This window comes from Delphinapterus leucas, chromosome 7, assembly GCF_059928025.1.
Source record: "Delphinapterus leucas isolate spDelLeu-1000000601 "Yukka" chromosome 7, BTC_Dleu_Yukka2, whole genome shotgun sequence".
In the NCBI taxonomy this organism is placed as follows: domain Eukaryota; kingdom Metazoa; phylum Chordata; class Mammalia; order Artiodactyla; family Monodontidae; genus Delphinapterus; species Delphinapterus leucas.
This window is the reverse complement of record NC_143135.1, coordinates 30,389,760-30,413,801: the sequence shown is the minus strand read 5'-3', so window position 1 is coordinate 30,413,801 and position 24,042 is coordinate 30,389,760. Positions and strand designations below refer to the sequence as shown.

General features: G+C 42.0%; 1 protein-coding gene across 6 annotated transcripts in view; it reads right to left on the bottom strand.

Moving 5' to 3' along the window:
• LGR4 (leucine rich repeat containing G protein-coupled receptor 4) overlaps nucleotides 1-24,042 on the bottom strand; it is a 99,542-nt gene that overhangs the window by 34,363 nt on the left and 41,137 nt on the right. For 3 of the 6 annotated variants that reach the window (XM_089915030.1, XM_089915029.1, XM_089915028.1), the window contains exon 1: nucleotides 13,903-15,699. In XM_089915030.1, coding sequence (XP_089771156.1) covers nucleotides 13,903-13,964 — 62 coding nt within the window. In that variant the 5' untranslated portion in view covers nucleotides 13,965-15,699. Of the gene's footprint in view, nucleotides 1-13,902; nucleotides 15,700-17,551; nucleotides 23,044-24,042 lie in introns of those variants that run through there. The other 3 variants (XM_089915027.1, XM_089915026.1, XM_022583735.3) reach the window with 3 other exon arrangements.

Sequence of the window (24,042 nt, the reverse complement as noted above, 5' to 3'; positions counted from 1 at the left end):
ACCTACTGGCTGGCTCCAGAAAACTCTTTTAATGTGGTAAATAATGATATTTATATCTTTTACTATTCTTCCAATGACTGTGAAGCCCTAAAGAAAAAACTCATTAGGGTGAGAACAGAAGAGTGAAAAGTGGTACCATGTTCTGCCTGCTAAAGGTGGGCGGTCCCAGGCATCACTGCCTACCCTTCTGCATCCCGTAGCTCTTCAGTCTCCAAAGCCCACAGGCAGCCTCATGCAAAGTCTCCATCCATCCACTCTTTTACTCCTCCTCCTGCCACCTGAGTCTAGACCCTCATTTTCTTCTTCTTGGATTCTTGCCATGAACCTCCACAAGACTCCTGCCTCAAACCACTTCATTATAATACTATGAGATCTAAATCTTAAAAAGCACAACTCTGAGCATTTTCCCAAAGGCTTTTTTTTCCCACTGAATTAGCTAGACCTTCAGGATGATCCTCTCTTCCCTTTTCACCTTATTCCCGAATGTTCCTTGTGTCCTACGTTTTAGGACACCCTGCTTTCCCACCTCGGACTCCTTGCTCACTCATGGCACTGCCTTCGTCTGAAATACCTCCACTCCAGTCTCTGCCAGCTGAAACCTTATTCATCATCATTGCAAGCTGAATGCTACCAACAGTGTGGAACTATTAGGATATACCCTTTCTTGGATTCCACAGGTTATCTTAGACGCAGCTCTCTTGTCGGGTGCATCTTATTTTGCCTCTGGTTACTATGAACTTGTTGCAACTCCTTCAACTGTATTATAGGTGCCTTATGGGCAGTGACTAGGTCATATTCATTTTGGATCCTCTTGTGTGGGACCTTAGATGAAACAGACACTCAGTATTTGCTGTAATGCCTCAACTAAACCCCAGTATAAGACTCTGGATTCAAAAAAGGTAACACTGCTATTTAAGGTGTGGGGAAAGCTGACTTCGCTTTTCTGCGTTTTCTCCTCTTGTTTCATTGCTACTCCCCCACTCCCCTCTGCTCTCCTAACGGGACAGAACTACTTGGGATTGATTTGAAAGTGCAATGGCAAGAATTTTCTCTCTTAACCTGTTCTGGTAGTATATTTTCTTAAGGAAGTGGGATGGACCTTGAACATGAGAACACCAGTCTCCCGGTCAACAGTGTTATCTCAACACACGCTTGGTCGTGCACACAATCACACAGAATTGAAACAAGTCTAGCAGGACTTCAGATGGGGACACAGTCTATCTCAAGGCAACTCCTATTTATTCTGCTTGTTAAAACAGTCCCAGAAGCAGAGATGGAGAGGGTAGAGACAGAGAAAGGGTGGAGGAAAGGGAAACTGATCCATTAGCCTCACGCTCCCTTCGGATTTGGAACCATTCCAGGAAACAGGATACAAGTGGCTCAGCGTATAATGTCTTTATGAGTCTGTTTTGTGTGCATTTTTATTCATAAGGACCATGGATTCACATTAGGGGCTCCTTTTAGGGGAAGCTAGAGTTTTCAATTATATCCTCGATTCTTAGTGCATATGCTACATGATATTTTCTATCTGCCATGCCTCCCAGAAGAAGGAAAGCAGGAACAGCGCTGGTTAAATGGACACTGGTCCATGGTCACCTGTGCCAGAGGGTTCATACCTTCGTGAGATGCGCTGAATAGACTGGGATTTCTTCATCTGGGAAGCAATTTAAAGCAACAAGGGAGGCGAGGGTGAAACAGAGAGTATGCCAATTGGTGTTATGTCTCTGAGAAGTGCCTGGATTTAGGTTTCTTCTGGTCTATGACAGAAATGTCCCCGTAGCCATTTGGCTGGAATTCCAGCCAAGAATCAGTGGGGTAAGGACTATACTGTTCACACTGACTAGACACACGGGCTGGCTGAGGGGAGGGCGGAGGAGGGGTCAGAAGCTTCCAGCAGCTGTCGTGAGGAGTGAGCAGAGGGAGGCAAAGCAACTGCAGCAGGAAGGCCCAGGCCCCAGCACACGCTGCACGCCAACAACAGAGAGATGTGCTTGTGGCAATTTCTCTGTCCCCTGGTGGAGTGGACCTGGACCCTAGGTGACAGAGCCACAGCCTCCCAGCCGCTCACATGCCCACCGCCACTTTGCAGAGGTGGTTACCAGATGGCCTGGCCTTGTGGCAAGTCCTGCCAGAAGAATGGCTGTGAGCACCACCCTTCCCTTCTGGGCCCCGTTTATCTACCCCTTGGCCACGGCTTCTCACCTCCCTCACCATCTCTTTCCACACCTACGTGTCCCCACCCCCAAGAGATCCTCATTCAACGCCACGCATACGACCTCTCACAGATGGGACCCACACATATCCGGGCCGCCCCTCCTGCGATGCCGTTAAATTCTCTCGAGGGGGTGCACCAGCACGGTGCCACGCTCTGTGCCAAGTTCCAAAGATGCAACCACGAGCCCTGACTCTGCCTTCAGAGATGGCGCGTCCAGTTCAAACCTGAACTGGGCCAGGAAGGCCACGCACGGGAAAGCATCCAACAGGAGGTGAGCGACGCTCTCCTATTAAATATAATCTGACATCAGCAGGACCCAAAATGTTTGCAACAGTTTTAAAAGTAAAATTTAAAAAAAACTTATAATGTGTACCTCTAATAAGTCATTAATCATCTATTTATATCTTCTTTTTTTTTTTTTAGATGCTGGGGGTAGGAGTTTATTAATTTATTAATTTATTTTTGGCTGTGTTGGGTCTTCGTTTCTGTGCGAGGGCTTTCTCTAGTTGTGGCAAGCAGGGGCCACTCTTCATCGCCGTGCGCGGGCCTCTCACTATCGCGGCCTCGCGGCCTCTCTTGTTGCGGAGCACAGGCTCCAGACGCGCAGGCTCAGTAATAGTGGCTCATGGGCCTAGCTGCTCCGCAGCATGTGGGATCTTCCCAGACCAGGGCTCGAACCCATGTCCCCTGCATTGGCAGGCAGATTCTCAACCACTGCACCACCAGGGAAGCCCCTACTTATTTATATCTTAAGGCCCTACTAGGGGCTCAGAACTCTGCTGGATCCTGTGAAAAATTAAGAATTCAAGAAGTGTACTGTTCCCATTTAGGGATATTTGGTATCAGTACATCTTAACAAAAACTAACATTTGGGTAACAGTTTTCATTGTCATTACCCCACCATGTTGCAGTGGGCCTGCTCCTGTTGCTGTTTTTTTAAACAGATGAGGAAAGTGAGCCTCTGTTTCCTCTGTGCCTTGTCTAAGATCCTACAGCATAGCTAAAGAATGTAAATTTTAGAAATAAAATAAGGTAATCAAAACAAAATAATGGAAACTCTAGAGACAAAACCATGTTGTTTTGTGACTGACTTTCAAAGGACCAAAGGATGTGGCTGTTTTCTTGGTAATACGGAGGGCCAACAACTGACTAGCATCCTTGACAGGTTTCCTTGGACATTCTTCCCACCAAGGTTAAATAAACTTTATCTGCCACAGTGGAGCAGAGAGTCCTGAATCAACTAACGATGTTTTACCCTATTTCTTCACATACCAGGGAAGAGTTTTAAACTTTCATATAACTTTCATGGAAGAATATGTAAAAATTAAATATATTTTTGAACATGCATGTATTAAGAACCCTTATTATTCCCAAGGTTTTTTAATGTAGTCTTCCTTCACAGAGAAGGGGAAAATTATTTCATATATATATCATATTACATAGTTCTGTCTAAATGCACAAAAATGAAAGCAGTAATGCTTAACAAAAAATAAGCTTGTCTGGGCTTCCCTGGTGGCGCAGTAGTTGAGAGTCCGCCTGCCAGTGCAGGGGACGTGGGTTCGTGCCCCGGTCTGGGGGGATCCCACGTGCCGCGGAGCGGCTGGGCCCATGGGCCATGGCCGCTGAGCCTGCACGTCCGGAGCCTGTGCTCCGCAACGGGAGAGGCCACAACAGTGAGAGGCCCACGTACCGCAAAAAATAAATAAATAAATAAATAAAAATAAGCTTGTCCTCGCTGAAACTCAGTCTACAGGCCATCTAGAACTAGTCCACATACTAAAAGAGCTTTATTCAATTCAAAGAAACTTAAGTTCCACCGGCACCCAACTGCCCTTTTGTGTCTCTCACTTCCTCTTATAGTAAGTAACCCACAGAAGACTTTAATTTATAGGCAAATCAATAAAAACCCCGGCAATAGTTACATTTCCTGAGCAAAGTTTATCCTGACAACCTAGTCATTTATCTTCTGGCACTAAACACATGTAATATCTAGCCATATGAGGAAATATGTTACAGCTGAAAAAAAAAAATTACAGCTAACATCAACCAACAAATATTGACCTTCTACTACAAGTCAAACACCATAGGTATGGCAAAGTTAAGTACTGAGTTTTCCCAAGACATTTCTCCTTTCTTTTCTTTTAAATAAGGATAATTCATTAAACATAAGACGTCAATGGAATTTAGTTTTTATATAGGCTGATAATAAACTCAAAATAAGAAGAGATCCTTTGTCTTAACCCTTCCCTCAATTTCAAATTCAAAAATGTGGTCACTGTCACCAAAGGTCATGCAGGAGGTGTGTGACAATAAGTGCTGCGCTTAGAGGAAAGTCCATGGAGTTGAATAGACAGGTGCGCACTGATACGCTTAGAGCACAAAATAACAAGACACTCAATCCAGCACTAAATGGTGAGGGGCAAAGAAAGTGCAAGAGGAATTTGGATAAGGACCAGGGAAGGCTTCTTATGGCAGAAAGGGCTCAAAACAGACTGAATAAAAATGGGTAAGATGTGAATTGGATAGAGAGGAACTATGGTACATACTGTTGGTTGCCTACCACATACCCACTCAAGCCTTCCTGGCACAGCCTGGGTTTATTCAAATATGACTTAGCTCCATGAGTAAATTCTGACTGGTCTTAACCAATCATGCTGAGAAAAGAAATTATATACATATACTAAGAGAAAAGTCGGGAAGTATAAACAACAAAATATTAACCGTGGGTATTGCTCAGTGTAAGATAATAGGTGATTATTTTTCCTCCCTTCTCCTTATCTTTCTATGCATCCAGACTTTAAAAATTGAGTATCCATTGATTTTAGGATCATTTCCTTACAAAGGCAAGTGCATCAATGAAACAAATATTTCTAGCAGCTCTAACATAATCTTTGATGTACACATAAAGTCCAGCAGGGGAAAATGATGAACAAATTCTGAGTTAAAATTCTACGAAAGCATAAAAAAATTGTGTTAAATAAGCATGACTTGACTAAGAGTGGACAATACATGAAAGAAATGATTTAGCCTATTTCCTTACTGGAAAATTCAATCATGCCAGTAGAATATTAAAGACATTTTCACTTACTTGTAGTCAGTACTACTTTTAGTCAAAGAACAAATAATTAGCTTTGATTAAAATAGGTAAATGAGCCAGCAAACTGTGGTTTCATTAGCCTCGCTACACTTTCTGAATCCCAGGTGAAACACTTTAACAACGAACCGTTGATTCTCCTGTTTGATTTCCCCTAGTTGCTTATGAAACACTAACTTATCAAACCCCAATTCTGAGTATATCACATGTTTCACTGCCTCTACTTCTAAGCTGCTAAGCACTATAGGACAAAGTTACAGAGCCTGTTGGTTCCACTGTAAATTTATATTATCTAGGCTTTAACCTTCCTATTCTTCAGTGATCCTTTGTTCATTTCAGGTTGACCCAAGTAAACAAACATTTCCTACAGCTGTCTACTCACTAGGTTCCAGTGATAACTATAGTTTCTTTCTCTCAGGCGTGTCTTCCTTCCCCCTGTGCTTCCTTTGGGGGACTTCTTCTCTACTCCAGGCGGTCCTAGTGAGGATGAGCCCAGGACCCAGGATGGACCATACCAACCCAAATAGAAGAGAGTGACTGGTTCAAGGACAGGCACATGAAGCCAGCCTGGCCAATGAAAGTTCTCCTAGGACTTTTCTGCTGAAAGCAGCGAGGAAGACTTTAGATATTCATCTTGGATCTCAAGATGCAAAGATGTACGTGGGGGCTGCTGAAGGTTATTTCTCCCACTATAGAACAAAGAACAAAGCCAAAACACAAAAGTAGAGACAACTGAAGCTGAAGCATGAGAAAACTCTCACAACTGTGAAACCTCGAGATCCAGGACCATCTGAAGCCAACTCCACCTCTAGACTTCCTAGATCTACATGAAACAATAAATCCTTTATTATGCCTCAGCTGGGTTTTTGTCTCTTACACCCTGTGGACTCCTGTCAGATACAGGACATATTCTAAACTTTATCTTCTCTCCCCAAACCAGAAACTACCTACTAGCAGTCCCCAAATGCCTGCTTCATGATGAACTTCTTTATCCCAAAGTTACTCTCAAAAGCCTCAGTAGAAATGACTCTTAAGGAAAAAACACAACTTAGGGCTTCCCTGGTGGCACAGTGGTTGAGAGTCCACCTGCCGATGCAGGGGACGCGGGTTCATGCCCCAGTCCAGGAAGATCCCACATGCCGCGGAGCGGCTGGGCCCGTGAGCCATGGCCGCTGAGCCTGCGCGTCCGGAGCCTGTGCTCCACAACGGGAGAGGCCACAACAGTGAGAGGCCCGTGTACCGCAAAAAAAAAAAACAAAAACACAACTTAAATTCAAGGCCTTTTCTCATAATCTGGCTGTGGGCACCTTTCTCTAGCATGTCAATGTTGATCCTTCATTTCTTGTGAAAAACCTCCCCTCCTGCAGCTCCCCGGGCACAGCTCTGCCCTAGTTCTCCTGCTTCTCTGGCACTTGGTCTTCTTCCCACACCCTGATTCAAGTGTTTCCCAACAAGTTGTCTTTGGCCTCCTTCCTTTTCCTTCTACCCTCTCTCCCTTGGCAAGCTCTTTCAACCTAATGTTTCCAGTAATCCCCTCAAAATAAAAGACTCTAAAATCTATACCCATGAAACTCCATTCTATAATCCACACCCATAAGTCTCTAGTCTCAACTCCACACCTATATTTCCAGACACCCCTACCCACCTCTCACCTAAATTCAAGATGTACGTTCAAAAACTGCATATGCTGTCTTCTCTTCTGAAAGTTTCTCTTTCTGCATGGTCTTTCATTTTGTCAAAGCACCACCAGACTCCTGGTAATCTAAAAATGAAGTGTTATCGACGACACCCCCTGTCATCCCAGCTGAGATGTCCTCTTGCTTCTATTCCCATAAAATCTTTGGCTGAGTTCCCTCCTCCCTCTCGCTGCCTCTCATCTACCCTAGTTCAGAGTCTCACAAGTCTCAACTGGACTATTGCCATTATCATCTTCATCAGTCTCCTACACTCTCTTAATCCCAGGCATCCTAACCTCTGCTATGAGATTATACTGATGGAAGGTCACATCTGATCAAGTCATTTCCTAGCTCAGAAAACTTCCATAGCCACTCAAAACTTGACACTCCTCCATGAGTCTGCCAAGAAAGGTCCTCAGCCTGGCCCTGAACTCCTTTCAAGGTTTCTTTCCCATAATTTCCTTTCAGGAATTCAGCCCTAAACTCAAACCAAATACCACAGCATTCCTCTCCCTATCCCAGTCTGTCGCCATATCTTTGCTCATCCTCCTTTTTCCCCATCTCCTCATGAATAACTCCTACTATCCCTCGAGGCTCTCCAGAAATGCCAGCTCTTTGATGAAGCCTTCCCTAATCTTTTTGCTTGAAGTTATTTCCCTTCTCCTTTGAACTCCCGTAACTCTACAACACCATTCACTCATCTCTCTCGAAGGCAAGAACCCCGGTTTAATTCAATACTGCACATAACACTTTACCTAATACAAGTTTGGTGAATCAATGGATTGTCTAATAAGTCTTTCCTCATCCTTTCCACGTCTACCAGGCCCATTGCTAACATGCTGTGTGACCTTGGGAAAGTTACTCAACCTCTCTGAGGAAAAACTCAGCTTCCTCATCAGCAAAATGGGAATAAATATAGCTTACAGAGTTTTATGAGTTGAAACAAAACAATGGTTGTTCTAGGAGGGCCTATCTGGTACACAGTAGGGCCAATTAGTACAAGGTCCCTCCATTTCTCTTTTCATCCTTATAATCTAATCTGAGAGCTCTCCACATGACACACAGGGAATGGTATGAATCAGAGTATTGATACTCCTCTGTGAGATGATTATGTACTTCCCAACAGCAAGTGTAGGGATCATTGCTACCAAGGCATCCTATCAGAGCACTAAAAAGTGGGACAAGAGAATGCTTCAAAGAATGTAATATTTTTAACAATCAAATACCACTGGAGCGACTGAGGAACTCTTCTGCCTTTTGGGGGGAAATTATTGCAGTTGATAAAACTTATCTGAGAAGCCTTTATCAAGGGAGTAAATGTTAAGCAAGTCAAACGTTAGTTTGGAAGCAAAGGAAATTCCTTGTAAGTACTGGAAGAGAATGATCGTCAGCTATTTTCTAGAACTCTAAACAACCCAGTAAGACTATTTGAGACTACTTATGCATCTCAGAGATATGAAAGGCGACAGGATATAGTGGACATGGCTCTGAACTAGGTAGGTCTAATTCTGGCTCAGATACATACTCACTGCTGAGCCTTGATATTCTCATCTATAAGATGGTGTGGCTAGACCAGAAAACCTCATTCTAGGAGGACCTCCTTGTTAACAAGTGTTTTGTTCAATGAACTTATTACTAAGGGAAATGTTGGGCAGCCAACCACCTTTGATGGTTAGCTGTGGACATAGAATTGCAAACGATAGTAAATACATGTCCTCTTAAGCTTCCTTCCAATCCTGTGCCTCTTGAGGCCGTATCATAGCTTAGAAATTAAGAGGAGGGGCTTCCCTGGTGGCGCAGTGGTTGAGAGTCCGCCTGCCGATGCAGGGGACACGGGTTCGTGCCCCGGTCTGGGAAGATCCCACATGCCGCAGAGCGGCTGGGCCTGTGAGCCATGGCCGCTGAGCCTGCACGTCTGGAGCCTGTGCTCCGCAACAGGAGAGGCCACAACAATGAGAGGCCCGTGTACCACAAAAAAAAAAAAAAAAAAAAAAAAAAAAGAATATTAGTGGAACAGCTATCAAATCTGAACAAGAATTTCTGAGTTTGACAACAGTACTGCAATTATTTAAGCAAAAGTCCTTGTGTTTTTGGAATAAACAATGCACTATTTAGAGGCAAAGGAAAATTATGATTACAACTTACTTTCAAATGGCTCAGAAAAAAATGTACACACATTGAGTATTGTGTGCATGTATGTGTGTATACAGTTTTATATGTAAGTATTGGCTAAATTAAAGTATTTAAAATTTTTAGTTTTGACCAACTCTGTATCTCCCTGTTCAAATTACTTACTAGTCCTCTTTTGTAAAGGAATGCCTCTACTTAGAATTAATTGTCCTACGCACCAAAAAAATGAGTACTCAGAGACCTAATTTTCACTTTAGCATTGCAAAGAGTTCCAAAGTCAAAGTACATTTTGAAATGGATAGAACCAGCCCCGTCTTATAGTATGTATTAAACAATAACTGTGCAAGTGCCAAAGCTGGCGACGGTTTCCACTGCTGTTGCAACATCTAAGCTCAAAGTAACATCCATGGATTTCTCAGTGGGAGGCTACAGAAAAGTAGTTGGATATTCCTTCTGCTGTTTCTAATTAAATCAATTTCACAACTCCACATTTCAGCCATTCCCTAAATGGCTACCAATGCCCTGACAGGTCCCAAGGAGAGCCAAAAATAGTTGCGGCAGCATCACCTAAGACAACCAATCCTGTGGATGCTACATTAATATTTCCCCAAAATTCTGCCTTTCCTTTCACGTCACTAACAGAAACCTACATCGGCCCGCTCCAACTCCCATCTCCAGGCAAGACAACCTCTCCCCCAAATACTTCAAGAAAGACTGCAATGTTTAAGGGGATTAGTGAAATTTACATTACTCATGTCAATGTAGCACTTCATGGTCACAAAGCACTTTTATGTAAATAATCCCCTCTTCCCTTTACAATACTACTGTGAAGAGTGCCATTTTAAAGAGTAGGAAACTGAGGAAACAAGAGACTGTCCCAAGATTTTAGACATTTTATGTATTGAATTTAGGGCCAGACCCTATGTTTTTAGATACCCAGAGAAAGAAGGGGGAAAAAATATCAGTGAATGGCATCTAGTCATTCAGGACAAAGAATCCTAGTCGCCTCCCTATCGCTCACCCTCATACCCAATTCAACTCCTTCAGGATAAAGTCTAGACTCCTTAGCTTAAAAAGTCCCCTGATGGGGGCTTCCCTGGTGGCGCAGTGGTTGGGAGTCCGCCTGCCGATGTAGGGGACACAGGTTCGTGCCCCGGTCCGGGAAGATCCCACGTGCTGCGGAGCGGCTGGGCCCGTGAGCCGTGACCGCTGAGCCTGCGCGTCCGGAGCCTGTGCTCCGCAATGGGAGAGGCCACAACAGTGACAGGCCTGCATACCGCAAAAAAAAAAAAAAAAAAAAAAAAAAAAAGGCCCCTGATGATCTGGCCACATCTCCTAACATTTCTCTACCTTTCAGTATTTCACATTTCTCTGTATTTCAACTGGAATAACTAACAACTTCCTAACACTTCCTAAGTGTCCTAACACTTCTGAAATGTCTACCTCCATGCCTTTGCACATGCTATAAGGGTCTTCCTGGAGCGCCCTTACTACTCATCCTCACCTGGCTAATTCCCACGTGTCCTTCAAGACTCAGCTGAAGCTATTCTGGAAAGATTTTCCCAAATCCTCCAGTCTCAAGTAAACAGGTTATTTCAGGCTTCTGCTGACCCAGCATTCACTTGTTGGACAGTCTTTACCACGTCGCACCAAGGGTTGGTTCCACCTCTTCCTCTGGACCCATGTTATCCAACTGAACTTTCTGCAATGATGGAAAATTTCTATATCCACACTGTCCATCACAATAGCCACTAGGCACAGGTGGTTACTGAGCACATGAAAGATGGCTAATTCAACTAAAGAACTGGGTGTTTTTTTTGTTTGTTTGTTTGTTTTTGCGGTACGCGCGGGCCTCTCACCGCTGTGGCCCCTCCCGTTGCGGAGCAACAGGCTCCGGACGCGCAGGCTCAGCGGCCATGGCTCACAGGCCTAGCCGCTCCGCGGCATGTGGGATCTTCCCGGACCGGGGCACGAACCTGTGTCCCCTGCATCGGCAGGCGGACTCTCAACCACCGCGCCACCAGGGAAGCCCAAGAACTGGGTTTTTCATTTAATTTTAATTTTTGTAAATCTAGATTTAAATAACCACCTGTGGCTACAGCACAGCTCTAGACAAACTGTCAGCTCCAAGGACAAACACCATACTTACTTGTCTCGGTATCCCTGACACCGACCACAGGACCTGGCACAGAGCAGGACTCAGTGTTTGTCAAAAGAATAAGTGAATGTGTAAGTGTCTATAAACACTTATTAAGTTGGGAAGTGATTCCACCCAATATTCCCAGCATTCTGGGTTATCATATAAAATTCGGCCAAACCAGTCACCTCTTGTAAAGCGCACCTTATTAACTATCATGGGGAAAAAAAAAAAATCCTCAGTAATTCACTCATTTCTGCTCAGGGCACTTTAGCTTCACAATCACGCTTAAATGACTTCCAGATGACTTCTGGACAAAGGGTGACGCTGTTTATGAAATATTACAATACTCATGCAGCATCATTTTGGAATGTCAAACTCAACTGCAGTGTTTTATAAAGAAAAAACATGGGCTTTTTACCCTGATTCTATTAACATAGAAGAGAAATTTCTATGTTATTTCTATTAACATAGAAAAGAAATTTCTATGTTAGAAATTTCTTGAATGCCTTAAGTATTCCCAGCATATTAAAGACTATTCTGAAGAATTCTGTAAAATTAACCATCAACTCTCCTGACTGAATTCATGTTTGAAATCCCATACAGTATTTGGAGAAGCTGTACAGACTTGATTTGATGGGCTTCCTCACTGCCATGAGCAGAATGCGGAGAGAACATGACCTCCTACAAAGGACTAGCAGTCAAATCCAATTTGGTTCCAATTAAAACTCTCGGTTGACAGAATTCATGAGCTTGACATATGCTCGGTCATTTGAGATTTTAAGAAATCCAAGATGCGAACTTCACAAAGCAGAGATTAACCAGGGCGGACTCCGCATCCAGGCACCCACTACCAAATCCCTCCGAGTGCACTGGCTGGCAACAAACTGGTCGGCACACACCGCCCACCCAGAGCAAGGAAGGCTTCTCCGTTTCCCACCGGGTGCGTCTCACATCCCTGGTGGTGATACAACGGCTGAACAACTGCTCATTAATGGCCTTTCGCTGTATAATTACTTCTGTAAAGGGAGGCTAATCCTAAAGTCTAAAACTGTATGTGAAATAAAAAGAAACAGGTGAAGCATCCTAGAGCTTGATTGGGCGGGTGGGAAGTGAGGGATTCAAATACATAGTTCACTGCTTTCTCATTGAATTTAAATGTTTAATTAAAACTGAAGAGCTATTTCTTACAAAAGAATTAATGTTCACTCAAGAAAAAAAAAGGCAAAAATAAAGTAAAACATACATTTAAACCTTGTACCAAGGGCAACAGTTGGTATATAGGCTGCAGCTTTGTTTCCCCTTTAGGCACTTTTAAAATAGTGAAATAAATACCAGCCAGCATTTACATAACACTCACTCTGCTTCATGCACTGTCCTAAGTATTTAACATCTATTTAATTCATTCTGTCTTATCTGCACCTTAAAGACAAAGAAACTGAACAGAGGGAGGTTAAGTAACTTGACCCAGTTCACAAGCTCGGAAGTGGCACATAATCTCTGTCCAATTTTTTCTGTGGGAACATTATGTTCAACTAAGCAGTGTGGGAAGAAAAACTTCTCCTTAACTTCACTAAATCCTTAACTGCTGTTTCAATACCCTGTCAGAAGCAGCGAGCACAACCTGCTTGGCTTATATTTGATTCCTGTTCCCCATGTGCGGGGAGGGGCTGAGTTAAGATAGGAGACAGTCACCGACTTGGATCTAATACTCAACAGCTGGCTGCAGGGCACAATCCGTAATATGAATTTAGATTCCTTCAGGGCCATAGCTCTTTGATGTTCTTACCATCAAACTGTCACCTTCTTGCCTCTACATATTACATAACCCACTGGCTTAGCCGTTTTTAAAAGTCTCCATTTAACGTGAGTCAACTCTGCTTTTATTTTTTTTAACCTGGATTCTTAAAATCTATGGTTCCCAGTTCCTATAAAATCTAAAAGTGCTTATTTGGATGATGAACTTCAAATAAGTGTGGAGAGCAAAACAAAATGGAGGTTATAACAGGTGGAAAGAAATTTTCCCCCATGTAAACTGTTAAATTGGAAATTTTAAACTGTTACATTTCCAATTTCAGAAACTGTTAAATTGGCAGTGAGATGCCACTGCCAAGCTCGGAAACAGCCTTACTGTTAAAGATGTTCTCAGAGACCCATAAGATGCGCTATGTCCTCAGCCCAACCCCCAAGACCACCTGCCAATGAGACAGTTTTCTGCTCGTTCACGTAGAGGTTGTCTGCCGCATCATGACCCTGAAATACTTTGGATGATTCTTTATGGCTCTGTTATCCACACAGCAACTCCTGTGGCAACCATGGTAATTACACTGCAGCCTTGTTATCTTCGGATAACACTGTAATTAACCTGTGTCACTGCAGCATTCATGGTCATAATAATTGCGGCAAAAAAAGTCCTATGGAAGTAGCACTTTTCGTTCTGGCTTTCAAAAATAACTTCAGCAATCATACTTCTTAAAAACTCAAATTTGTTTTGCCCCAAGACATATGATTTCCTCTGTACAAAGGCCACTGAGCCAAGCTCTCTGAGTGCCCCCTGAGAAACAGTAGACTATCTTTGTCATAAGAGCTCCCAAAGAGAATAGGAGAAACAAACAAATAAACAAAAAACATTTCTCGAAAGAATACTTACAGCTCCTCTAGAAAAGGTAAGTTCTTAAATGCATCTTCTGGTAACTGAGTAATGTTGTTCATGCTGATATCCCTGGAAAACAAAGTTAAGAAGGTTGTTAACTAAATGATATTAGGCTTAAAGCACTTAAGTCAACAGAAAAATAATTAGGTGCTGAAATTTTGTAAAGAAGCAAGAAAAATGAGACAGACGTAGGAATAGTCATAATTCAGCTTCAGAATGCAATGCTCAGAAAACAGAAAAGCTAAATCTTTTATTATAAATTACGTCCCATCATTTATAACATACCCAGATCCTGGGTTTTCACCCTTTAAGTATTCTTGGAAAAAAATGTCTCCAAAGGCCTACAATGAGTGAGCCGGTGTGGCTTTTCATTGCTCTGGTGTTCAAAGTGCTGTACCTGATAAAAATAAACAAATGAACACCCAGAACTTGATAAAAGAGATCTGCAGGTACGGGTGGCTTCTTAAGCCACTGTCAGGGATAATAAAACAGGTCCTAACTGTACCCCAGTCGTATTTTCTGCAAAACCTATAAAAGTCCTCCAGGTAATAGCTGTAAGTAGATTTCATTTTTAGCCTATGAACAGATGCAGGCTGCAAACAAGTGCATACATGACAGGTATGAGGTCCATTTCCAGTTTTTCCTTAAAGAGGCAGCAGCAAGGAGGGTACTCACTCGACGATATCACTTGACAATTAACTAGTTCAAGCAGCTGAAAAAAATTCTTTATTAACCATTTCCTTCTTCCCTGGCAGCTGCCTTTTGAACTGGCTTTCTCCTTCCACACTCTACTTAATCTGGACACTGTAAAAGGCAGCTGAAGGCAGCCTCACCAGGGACAGCCCCCACAGGCTCTGGGTTGCCTGCCTTACCCAGACGCCTCTGCCTCTTATTTGCTGTTAAATTCTCTGGCTCAGCCCACAGGCCTCTCCTTTCTAGAAACCACCATGAAAATTCACACGTGTGACTTTCCCACAACTGGATTAGACATAATAGTCTAAGGAGGTGGAAGAGACATCAAGCACACAAAAACCAGCCGACAACAATACCACTGTTCTTTTCACTACTTTGGTCAGGTAAAAATCTCCTTTAAAGGACACCTTGAGTATCAAGGTAGGTGAGTCCCTTCTCCCCATCTTTCCTCTCACGAACATTTCGAAATGGTACTTGCATCTCTTCTTACTAGCCTTTCCCAAGGCAGGTTTGGAAAACTTCTTGGCTTGGGAATAATAAGAATGGCAGTTGCAAAAACAGCAGTAGCAGCTAACATGTTGAGAATACTGATCATGGGATAAGACTGCATATCAAATCTCACTTTACGATTGGGGAAACCAAGGCTTACTGGGGCAAAGTAACCTCCCTGAGGCCACCAACGAGTGGTGTAACAGGACATGTGAGCTTCACAGTCCAAGATCTTAACTCCAAACTCTGAGTCTTCTAAAATATCATTTGAATCCTGCTACTTTGCTCCAGTAAGTAGTTAAGACATAAAGCAAACCCTGAGTCCCACCAAGGTTAAAAAGAGGGAGGGATACTGCCTCCAAGACCTTGGCACAATCATCAATGAATCTCAGGAAGAGCGCTTCTGATTGATGATTAAAAAAAAGAACTATAGGGCTTCCCTGGTGGCGCAGTGGTTGAGAGTCCACCTGCCGATGCAGGGGACACAGGTTCGTGCCCCGGTCCGAGAAGATCCCACATGCCGCGGAGCGGCTGGGCCCGTGAGCCATGGCCGCTGAGCCTGTGCTCCGCAACGAGAGAGGCCACAACAGTGAGAGGCCCGCGTACCGCAAAAAAAAAAAAAAAAAAAAAAAAAAAAAAGAACTATAAATAGCTTTAGCCATTGAAGAAACAAAGTTCTGAAAATTCTCTGGAGACAAATCCCAAGACCATACGGATTCACATGCATTCCAAAATTGTCTATCATTAAAAACAACTCAAATTCTACTAAAGATACCTTACAAGAAAAACAAATTTAATATACTTTTCAAGGAATTATTATTTTTAAATGTAGGCCCTGATACTAATTTAATCAGCTATCATTATCCCTGGAGAAGGGGGAGGGGGAACCCTTCGTTTTTCATAAACACTGGAGCATTGTGCGAGAGAAATAGCACCCAAATAGGGGTCAGATGGAATATTGTTTCATCCTGGGCCTCAGTTTGCTCATCTGTAAAATGGGGGAGTTGAACTGATTGATTGGGGGTCTTCCTGGCCTGACATTATATACTTCTGTGATTCACTTTTTTTTTTTTTTGGTAGTTTTCATGGAGGGGCTCATCCTCCCTGATGAAGATATATGAGGTTCAATTGATGGAAAAGGCATGTTTCTGAAAAATTTACCATAACGCAAAATTTAAAGACTACTAGTTTGCCATTATAAAACTACTGAGTCACTCCCACTGGAGCACATTTGCCCTTAACGAATAAATTCACTCTTAAGAATACAACAAAACTTTTACTCACGTTGAAAAGCAAAATAATAATGAGTAAGCAGTGATTCTGTAAAACATCACACAATTTTGGTGTTCTTTAGTCATTCCAATAAAAGGAGAATGGACAACTATAATTTATTACTTTACAAAAGGAAGCACTCCATACTGTTTCCTCTTAAGTTTGGCACACCTGAATTCAGGTGAGTATCACAGCAACAGAAAAACTGACTGACTGCCTCACCAGAAAAGACACATAATTATGAGAGAATTTATACCACACTCTTCCCTGCATTCCAGTTTTTAAAAATGCGTACATCTATATAACTGTCTCATTTTTTTCCCCCTCAGAGTAACAAGACATAACAGGTAGCTTTGCTGTGAGCTATAAATGCAATTAGTGGGACTCCATATTTACAAACTAATAAGTGTTAAATACGTGGTGAGGTTTTGTTTCAAAGCTTCAGGTTCAGAAACAACACTTGTTTCCAAATTGATCTGAATTTCACAGACTCAGAGTTCTATCTTTCTAGGTATTTTCCATCATATTTTCTAGGCCTCAGTTACAAAGCATTTGTGAATAAGGAAGAGAAAAAAGTAAATAAATAAAAGAAAGGGAGGGGGGACCTGGAAGATGTTATCTCCAGAGAAGCTCTGGAAACATGTAGTTACAGAGTATAAGGTGGGTGGGTACTCATTTAAAATAATGAGAACTAATGGTGATAAACAACCTACAGACAGCCTTAAGAGTATATTCCAGACCTGACATCACCAATACTGGCAAGAGAGCTTGAGGCTGGAACGGATGCTGGGGGTGATGAGTTAACTGTAACCATTTACAAATGGAAGTCCTAAGCCAATAATTACAAATATATTGGGCTCATATGCCTATAAATTACTAAAATACATAAGTAAAAAAGTGGTATATATAGAAAATTTTCAGCTAGAAGGTAACACCTCTAGGTCAGTGCCTTGACGTTCATTATGAGCAACACAATCTTGCCAGGAATATCTGTAATTAAACCCAGAGATCTACCGTCCTGCGTTCCTACAACGAAAATAAGTGTACCATGGAAAACAAAATCATCTTACAAGGTCAGAGCACCACCAACTCATAAACACCTCTGAAGAGTAATTTCAAGAGAACTGACGGCTTTACTTGAAGCCAGCCCAGCATGGATGGAAGGGTGCAGGCTTGGGAGACCAAGGCTTACCTATCGATTCACCAGCACTAGCTCTGTGATCTTGGGCAGGCTGTTCACCTTTTCTGATTCCTAGCTTCTTCATTTGGATAAATGGAGGAAGTAGTAACTAAACCTTGTAGAATGCTGTGAAGAGCAGAAGATCAGATTCATCACGTAAGAAGCTAAATAAATAACAGGTGTTATCTCATCATCCTCCGTGTTCTGGCTGCTCCTGGAAGCTGTGTGAATCTGGTGGACAGAGAGCCAGCAGGCCAAGAATCTCACCACCTTTGGTGGCCTTCCTTCCCAGAAAAGAAACCACTTTTACACAAGGGAAACACTAAATGGTGCAGAAGGTCTATAACCTGGAGTCGTTCCTAACTACAAAACTGGATTCTAAACTCCAGAACTCCAGGAGTCGAAGCTGTTAAGATAGAAGAGCTCTTTGAGATCAAGTACTTTGTTTTAAAAGAAAAAAGTTGAAGCCCAGTTGTTGACGGAGAAGGGAGGGAGGGAGGAAATTACATTCTTATAGGAAATTGTTAGAAGGACAAGAAAGACAAGAGCCATTTTCAGAAAGATCAGGAGGACGTCCAGCAGGGTAAGTGATGAAGCAAGGCACAGAGCCTAGAGCTTTTGCTTAGTAGGGGGGAAATGCCTGAATGTATCTTTTCTATACATACTGGTTCCCTAACAGATTTCTTTATAGTTGGGCCTTGCAAGGTACACCAACTGGTACAGGGCACACGCCTGCATATCACACCCAATGCAATATTCCCCAATTTTTACAACAAAGATCAAAAATGCAAACGCACATCACCCCACGAGGAAAATAAAGGTGAATGCTCCAACACCAGCAGTCACTGATTTCAAAATTAACAGTGAAATGGCGCAACTGTTTAATTCAAACTGCTAAATCTCCCCAGTGCTTACACACTCATCTTTTTTTTCCCTCATAAAATTCATTAATATTAAAGTATCTACAGAGTAGAGAGGAACATCATGTTTCAACAAGGTACCTTGTAAAATGCTCCCAAAGCGAGCCTAACCTGTTTGCTGATGGCCCAGCGTGTACCACCGTGGACTCTGCCACCACATGCTTGCTGGTCTGGGCCTTTTGCCATGGAATTATTTAATTTTAATATACTGTGATTGACCCATGTTATCTAACTTTGAATAAACCTTCCTATTTGTGTTAGATAAAACTACACTGCTGCTGCCATAATGTTAATAGTAAGTCAAATATTACCCAGCAGTCTGAGAAGTTGATAAATTATGTTTAATAAATTACAAACAGGTTCTAGAGAAAACATCATTCTCTAATATGTTCTCCAGAAAGTGGTGGCGATGTCCTTAGACTCAACAGACACATGTTGATAATGATTAAGAACTAATACTATTCCAATGACTTTTCTAGGGTCTTGTCATCCACCAAAAATTTTCAGGCCGCTCTCCAATTAACAGATGTCTACTGTCTGAACAAAAACAAAAAACTAAAACTAAATTTGAAACATAGCCTGGGTAGAACACATTGGAAGGGAATGTCTCTCTCACGCACAAGTAGTGTAGATAACACATACACCACCAAAGTTCTAGACAAAGCTTGTATAGAGTTTAATTTCTTTTCTGACAGGGTTCCATATCTTTGGGCAAGTGATCTCTTTTGCTCCCTACTTTTATAATAACAAAGCAACCTATGTTCACTGTTTTTAAAGAACTGAAATACAGGGAAAAGCATCCACAATATCAATACCCAGAAATAACCACTGTCCTATTTCACGGGTGTCATTCCAGGTCCTTTTTCTCTGGATGGTATGTATTTTTGCCAACATGAAATGCTATCGTTCTGAACATATGTTATCTCTTGATGCCTAAGATTCTTCATTTGCAAAACGGAAAAAAAATTCTCTGAAAATATATTTTAATGAAAGCATAAGTACTTAATATATCTCAATGCTATTTTGGGCAGGCCATACATCATGGGAGGGGAACTTCACACCTGGAAGTCACCGTGCCAAAAGGAAAAGAGGTTAGTTAAGCCTCTTTTCCAGAGACAAGGAGATATACTGTCACCCACTTAACAAATATGTACAAAGCACCCAATTATCCACATAGGTGCAAGGCACTGTGCTAGGATGGTGAAGCTTTTATATCAAAAGATATATTCACAGTTCTCTTTTTTACTTTCTTTTAATTAAAATCCATCACTCCACTCTATTCTTTTTTTTTTTTTTTTTGCGGTACGCGGGCCTCTCACTGTTGTGGCCTCTCCCGTTGCAGAGCACAGGCTCCAGACGCACAGGCTCAGCAGCCATGGCTCACGGGCCCAGCCGCTCCGCGGCATATGGGATCTTCCCGGACCGGGGCACGAACCCGTGTCCCCTGCATTGGCAGGCGGACTCTCAACCACTGCGCCACCAGGGAAGCCCCCACTCTAATCTTAACTTATTACTGCTTGAGACATTGTTGCAATACGTAATTAAGTTTAACCTTTCTAAAATGCATTCTTGCATTCTGGAAGCAATAAGAACAGCTACATATGTGTAAAGATACTGCTCTTTAGTTACACTGCAGAAATGGAGCCAAAATGGTGTGGATGCCATTTTAGTCAGATTTTGCTCTAGAGATATTTTTCTGACCTTAACGTGTTTTTGCACTGCTAGAATCCAACTAGATGGCATGATGGACACCCTTCTGACGCCATGTGAAATATCTCTACTCTCATTTTAGGCAGCAGGATAAATTGGCTCCGTACTATCTGGCATCTTCCCTGGTGTTTCAAGCACAAAGGCTCAGTGCTTCCCAGCAGACAGATCCAACACTTGATTCGCCAAGCCTTGCAGTTCTTAAGAGGAGAACTGCTACAACAACCATACTGTCACTTAATAGATAAATGTTAATCACTGCCAAGAAAAGTTACCACCTTGTAAAGTCATTATCTGTTTAAGGTATTTGAATATCCTAGTATATAGTCTTCAAATCTTAAAAAATAATAAAAATACAGTAAAAAGTTTTGGCTACAGGAGATATAGAGAAGAATGTTTAATTCATTTTATGATCTCCTACTTTCATGGATTAAAACCCCTGTTTTAGAACCTTTTAGCATTCTTCCACTAAAGACTTCCAAAGCTCTATTGACATTGTTATGAAAATGAAAAAATACAAAACAAACTGGAAGAAAACATTCACAAAACACTATGGGATAAAGGATTTGTATCTATAACACAGAAAGAACACTCAAAACTCAGTAAGAAAATAAACCTGATTTTTAAATGGACAAAAATATTTGAATAGGTGCTTCACCCAAGATCACACAAATGGCAAAAAGCACATAAAAAGATGTTCAACATTAGTCATTAGGGAAATGCAAATCAAATCACAAGGAGATAGCACTCAGCTATTAGAATGGCTAAAATGAAAAAAAAAAATCTGACAATAACAAGTGCTAGTGAGGATACAGAAGACTGGGAACTCTCATACACTGCTAGCGGTACAACCATTCTGGAAAACAGTCCGGCAGTTTCTCATAAAATTAAACATATACTTATGACTGTGACCCAGCAATGCTAAGTATAAGTGGATGGGTTAGGAGAAAGGTCGGCTACAAAGGGAAAGTTTGGCCCACTGGAAATGCTCTGTATATCTTGATTTTGACTGGCGGTTACATGATTGTATACCTTTATCACAACTCTTAGAACTGTATACTAAAAGTATGTATTTTACCATACGTATCAATAAGTTAAACATCAATTCTTGTGTTGGCCTTTTATAAGTAAGTATATATATGATACTACCTCTTCACATTTCTCCCACAGGAAAAAATAATTCATCCTGTGGCTAGAAATCCTCTTTTCCAGGACTTGCCCAAAACCAAATAACGTGATGCACAGCACTGGCTTGGCTTCAGAGTCAGGAAACCTGCAAGTTTTTTGCGTTTTGTTTTGTTGCCTTTTTTGTTGTTTTTTGGTTGTTTTTCCAGCCTCTGCTATCCACTTGCAGGACACTGGGCCAAGCCTCTTCGTTCTCTCTTTACTGAGCACCTATTAGGTTTGCAACTGACTGTATGCTGGGTCCCAGGTAGATAAAGACAAAGAAGACAGAGTGTTTATCCTAAGGGCGCTCTGCAATAACAAAGCAGTAAGTAAGTACTGTGATCGCGTGGCAGAGTGAGGGAAGATGGTCAACCTAACGTGGGACCAGAGAGAGACTTCCGAAGGCAGGGCGGTGGTGCCAAGTTGGAAAGGGCAGATACTACTTTATAGAGAGCTGCTATTTCAATCTCTAGTCTCACTCGTTATGTCGGCACTATTTCCCAACAGAGATGCAATTGGCTTTTGTGCAGGACAGTTCTTCGTTATGCAAGACAGTCTTGTCTTGCCTAGCTCACTATTGGGTGCTTGGCATCCCTGGTGCCCTGGTGCACTATAGTGCAACCGAAAACATTCCCCAAATGCTTCCAACCTTTCCACGGGAAGCTGGCAGCACAGAGAGGGATGTGAAATCTATTCAGCGGGTGACAAACGGCATCTTAGAAAAAGAAATATAAGGAACGGTTAATATCAAAGTTAAGCACATCACACAGAAAAAGAATAAATATTGTTTCATGACAATTATTTACATTTCATATATATATATTGGGTCATGATGTAAAACATAGTCATCACTGGATTCATAGGAAAAAAAAAAAAATTGAAAGCCTCTGAATCAGAAAACTTGTTTGTTTCGGTAGAGGGTATAGAGGGTACCTTCCAGGCAGTGGGAATATCATGTTAAATGAGATAAAACAAGAGTGGTCAAGGAGATAAAACTACACAGGAATTGGAGTATTCCAAGCACAATGGATATAACTGGCAAGAGAAGCTACCAAGGCAAGCAGAAAGTATGTCCCCAAAGGCCTTTGTGTATGACCTCTAGAAATCATAACTTTATTCTAAAAGCATGGAAAGCTGCCAGAGGAAGCTTAAGCATGTCACGTTTGCTGCAGAAAGATCATTTTAGCAGCCATCTTCTGCCATGGGATGAAAGGAAAGGAAGTTATTAGGAAGAACAAATCCCAGCTCCTCTGGAACTCAACCTCCTCTACTGAAAAATATTCTGTACTTGCTAACTTCGAAGGTCCTTCCCAAATCTATCATTATGACTCCTACTTTGGCATTCCTTCTCCTGCATATTTCGTGCATAATTAGTAGAAAATAAGAAACCCTGCGATTCACTTTTTTCCTATACGTGCAGGCACATTTGCTTGTGTTAGCAAGTGTGTGAGTGAGGACTTAAACATACCCCCTTCAGAATTACAAGGGTTCAGCAATTAAGAAAGATGCATGACTTCATTTCCAAAGGTAATATTTTATGCTGTAATTGTTTATGGTCTCAGTGAAGCAATACAGCCTAGGAGACACTGAAGGTTGTGTTCTTCAAGGAGATGCTAACCCAACAAGGTAGAAAAGAGAGAGAGCGAAACACCAGTGTGTAAACCTCACACCCCCACAAAAGGCAGGTGTCACTTAAATTACACATCCTCAAAAGGGTAACTTAAAAAATAAAGCTAGGGCTTCCCTGGTGGCACAGTGGTTGCGAGTCCGCCTGCCGATGCAGGGGACACAGGTTCGTGCCCTGGTCCAGGAAGGTCCCACGTGCCGTGGAGCGGCTGGGCCCATGAGCCATGGCCACTGAGCCTGCGCGTCCGGAGCCTGTGCTCCGCAATGGAAGAGGCCACAACAGTGAGAGGCCCACGTACCAAAAAAAATAAAAATAAAAAACTAAAGCTAGTTAGGCTAATTCAATAGTATTTTCTAATACTGAAAGAAGTTCCACTTGTTTTCGGGGCTTTTTTGTTTTTTGTCTTTTTAAACAGAGCCTGTTTTTAAGTGTGAGATGTGTTCTAAAGAGGAAAATATAAAATACTCTAAATCCGGAGCACTGTTTACTAAATGGCAAAGAACAATGAATACCAAAGACAAAAAGAACATTCCTTTCTATAGTTTGATCGAGGACCCCTAGCATCTGGCATCACATGGAACAGACAAGGGTTAAATGATAATATTCCTTGTTTTCTTGCCACTGAACGGGTGTTCTTGGGCATTCTTTGGGTGTTAACAGCTGTTCTGGTAACCCTAACGATGACAAAACAGTGCTCATTACCAGCCAAGACACACAGACAGAATGCAATTTCAATAGTCCATTTAACATCAACAAGAAGGATTGTAAGGATTGTCGTCTGGGCTGATTGGAAACACTCAGTTACTTCATCCTAGCAGACAAAATGCACTATTCACAAAGAAATCAATCCCACAGCATTTATTATGGTAAATATTCTAATTAACTAAACGGTTGACGTTTTATTATAGCTACACTTATTAACACCACTGATAGGAAAACATTACTTCATGGTCCTTGCCTTCAAACATGCACACCCACCCACAAAAACTGCTGTTCAGACGCTCATTTTTTTAAACTTCAGCTCAAAACCAATTAATGGGCAGTGAAATCATTTTAATGGGTCATAGCCAACTTTTTTTTTC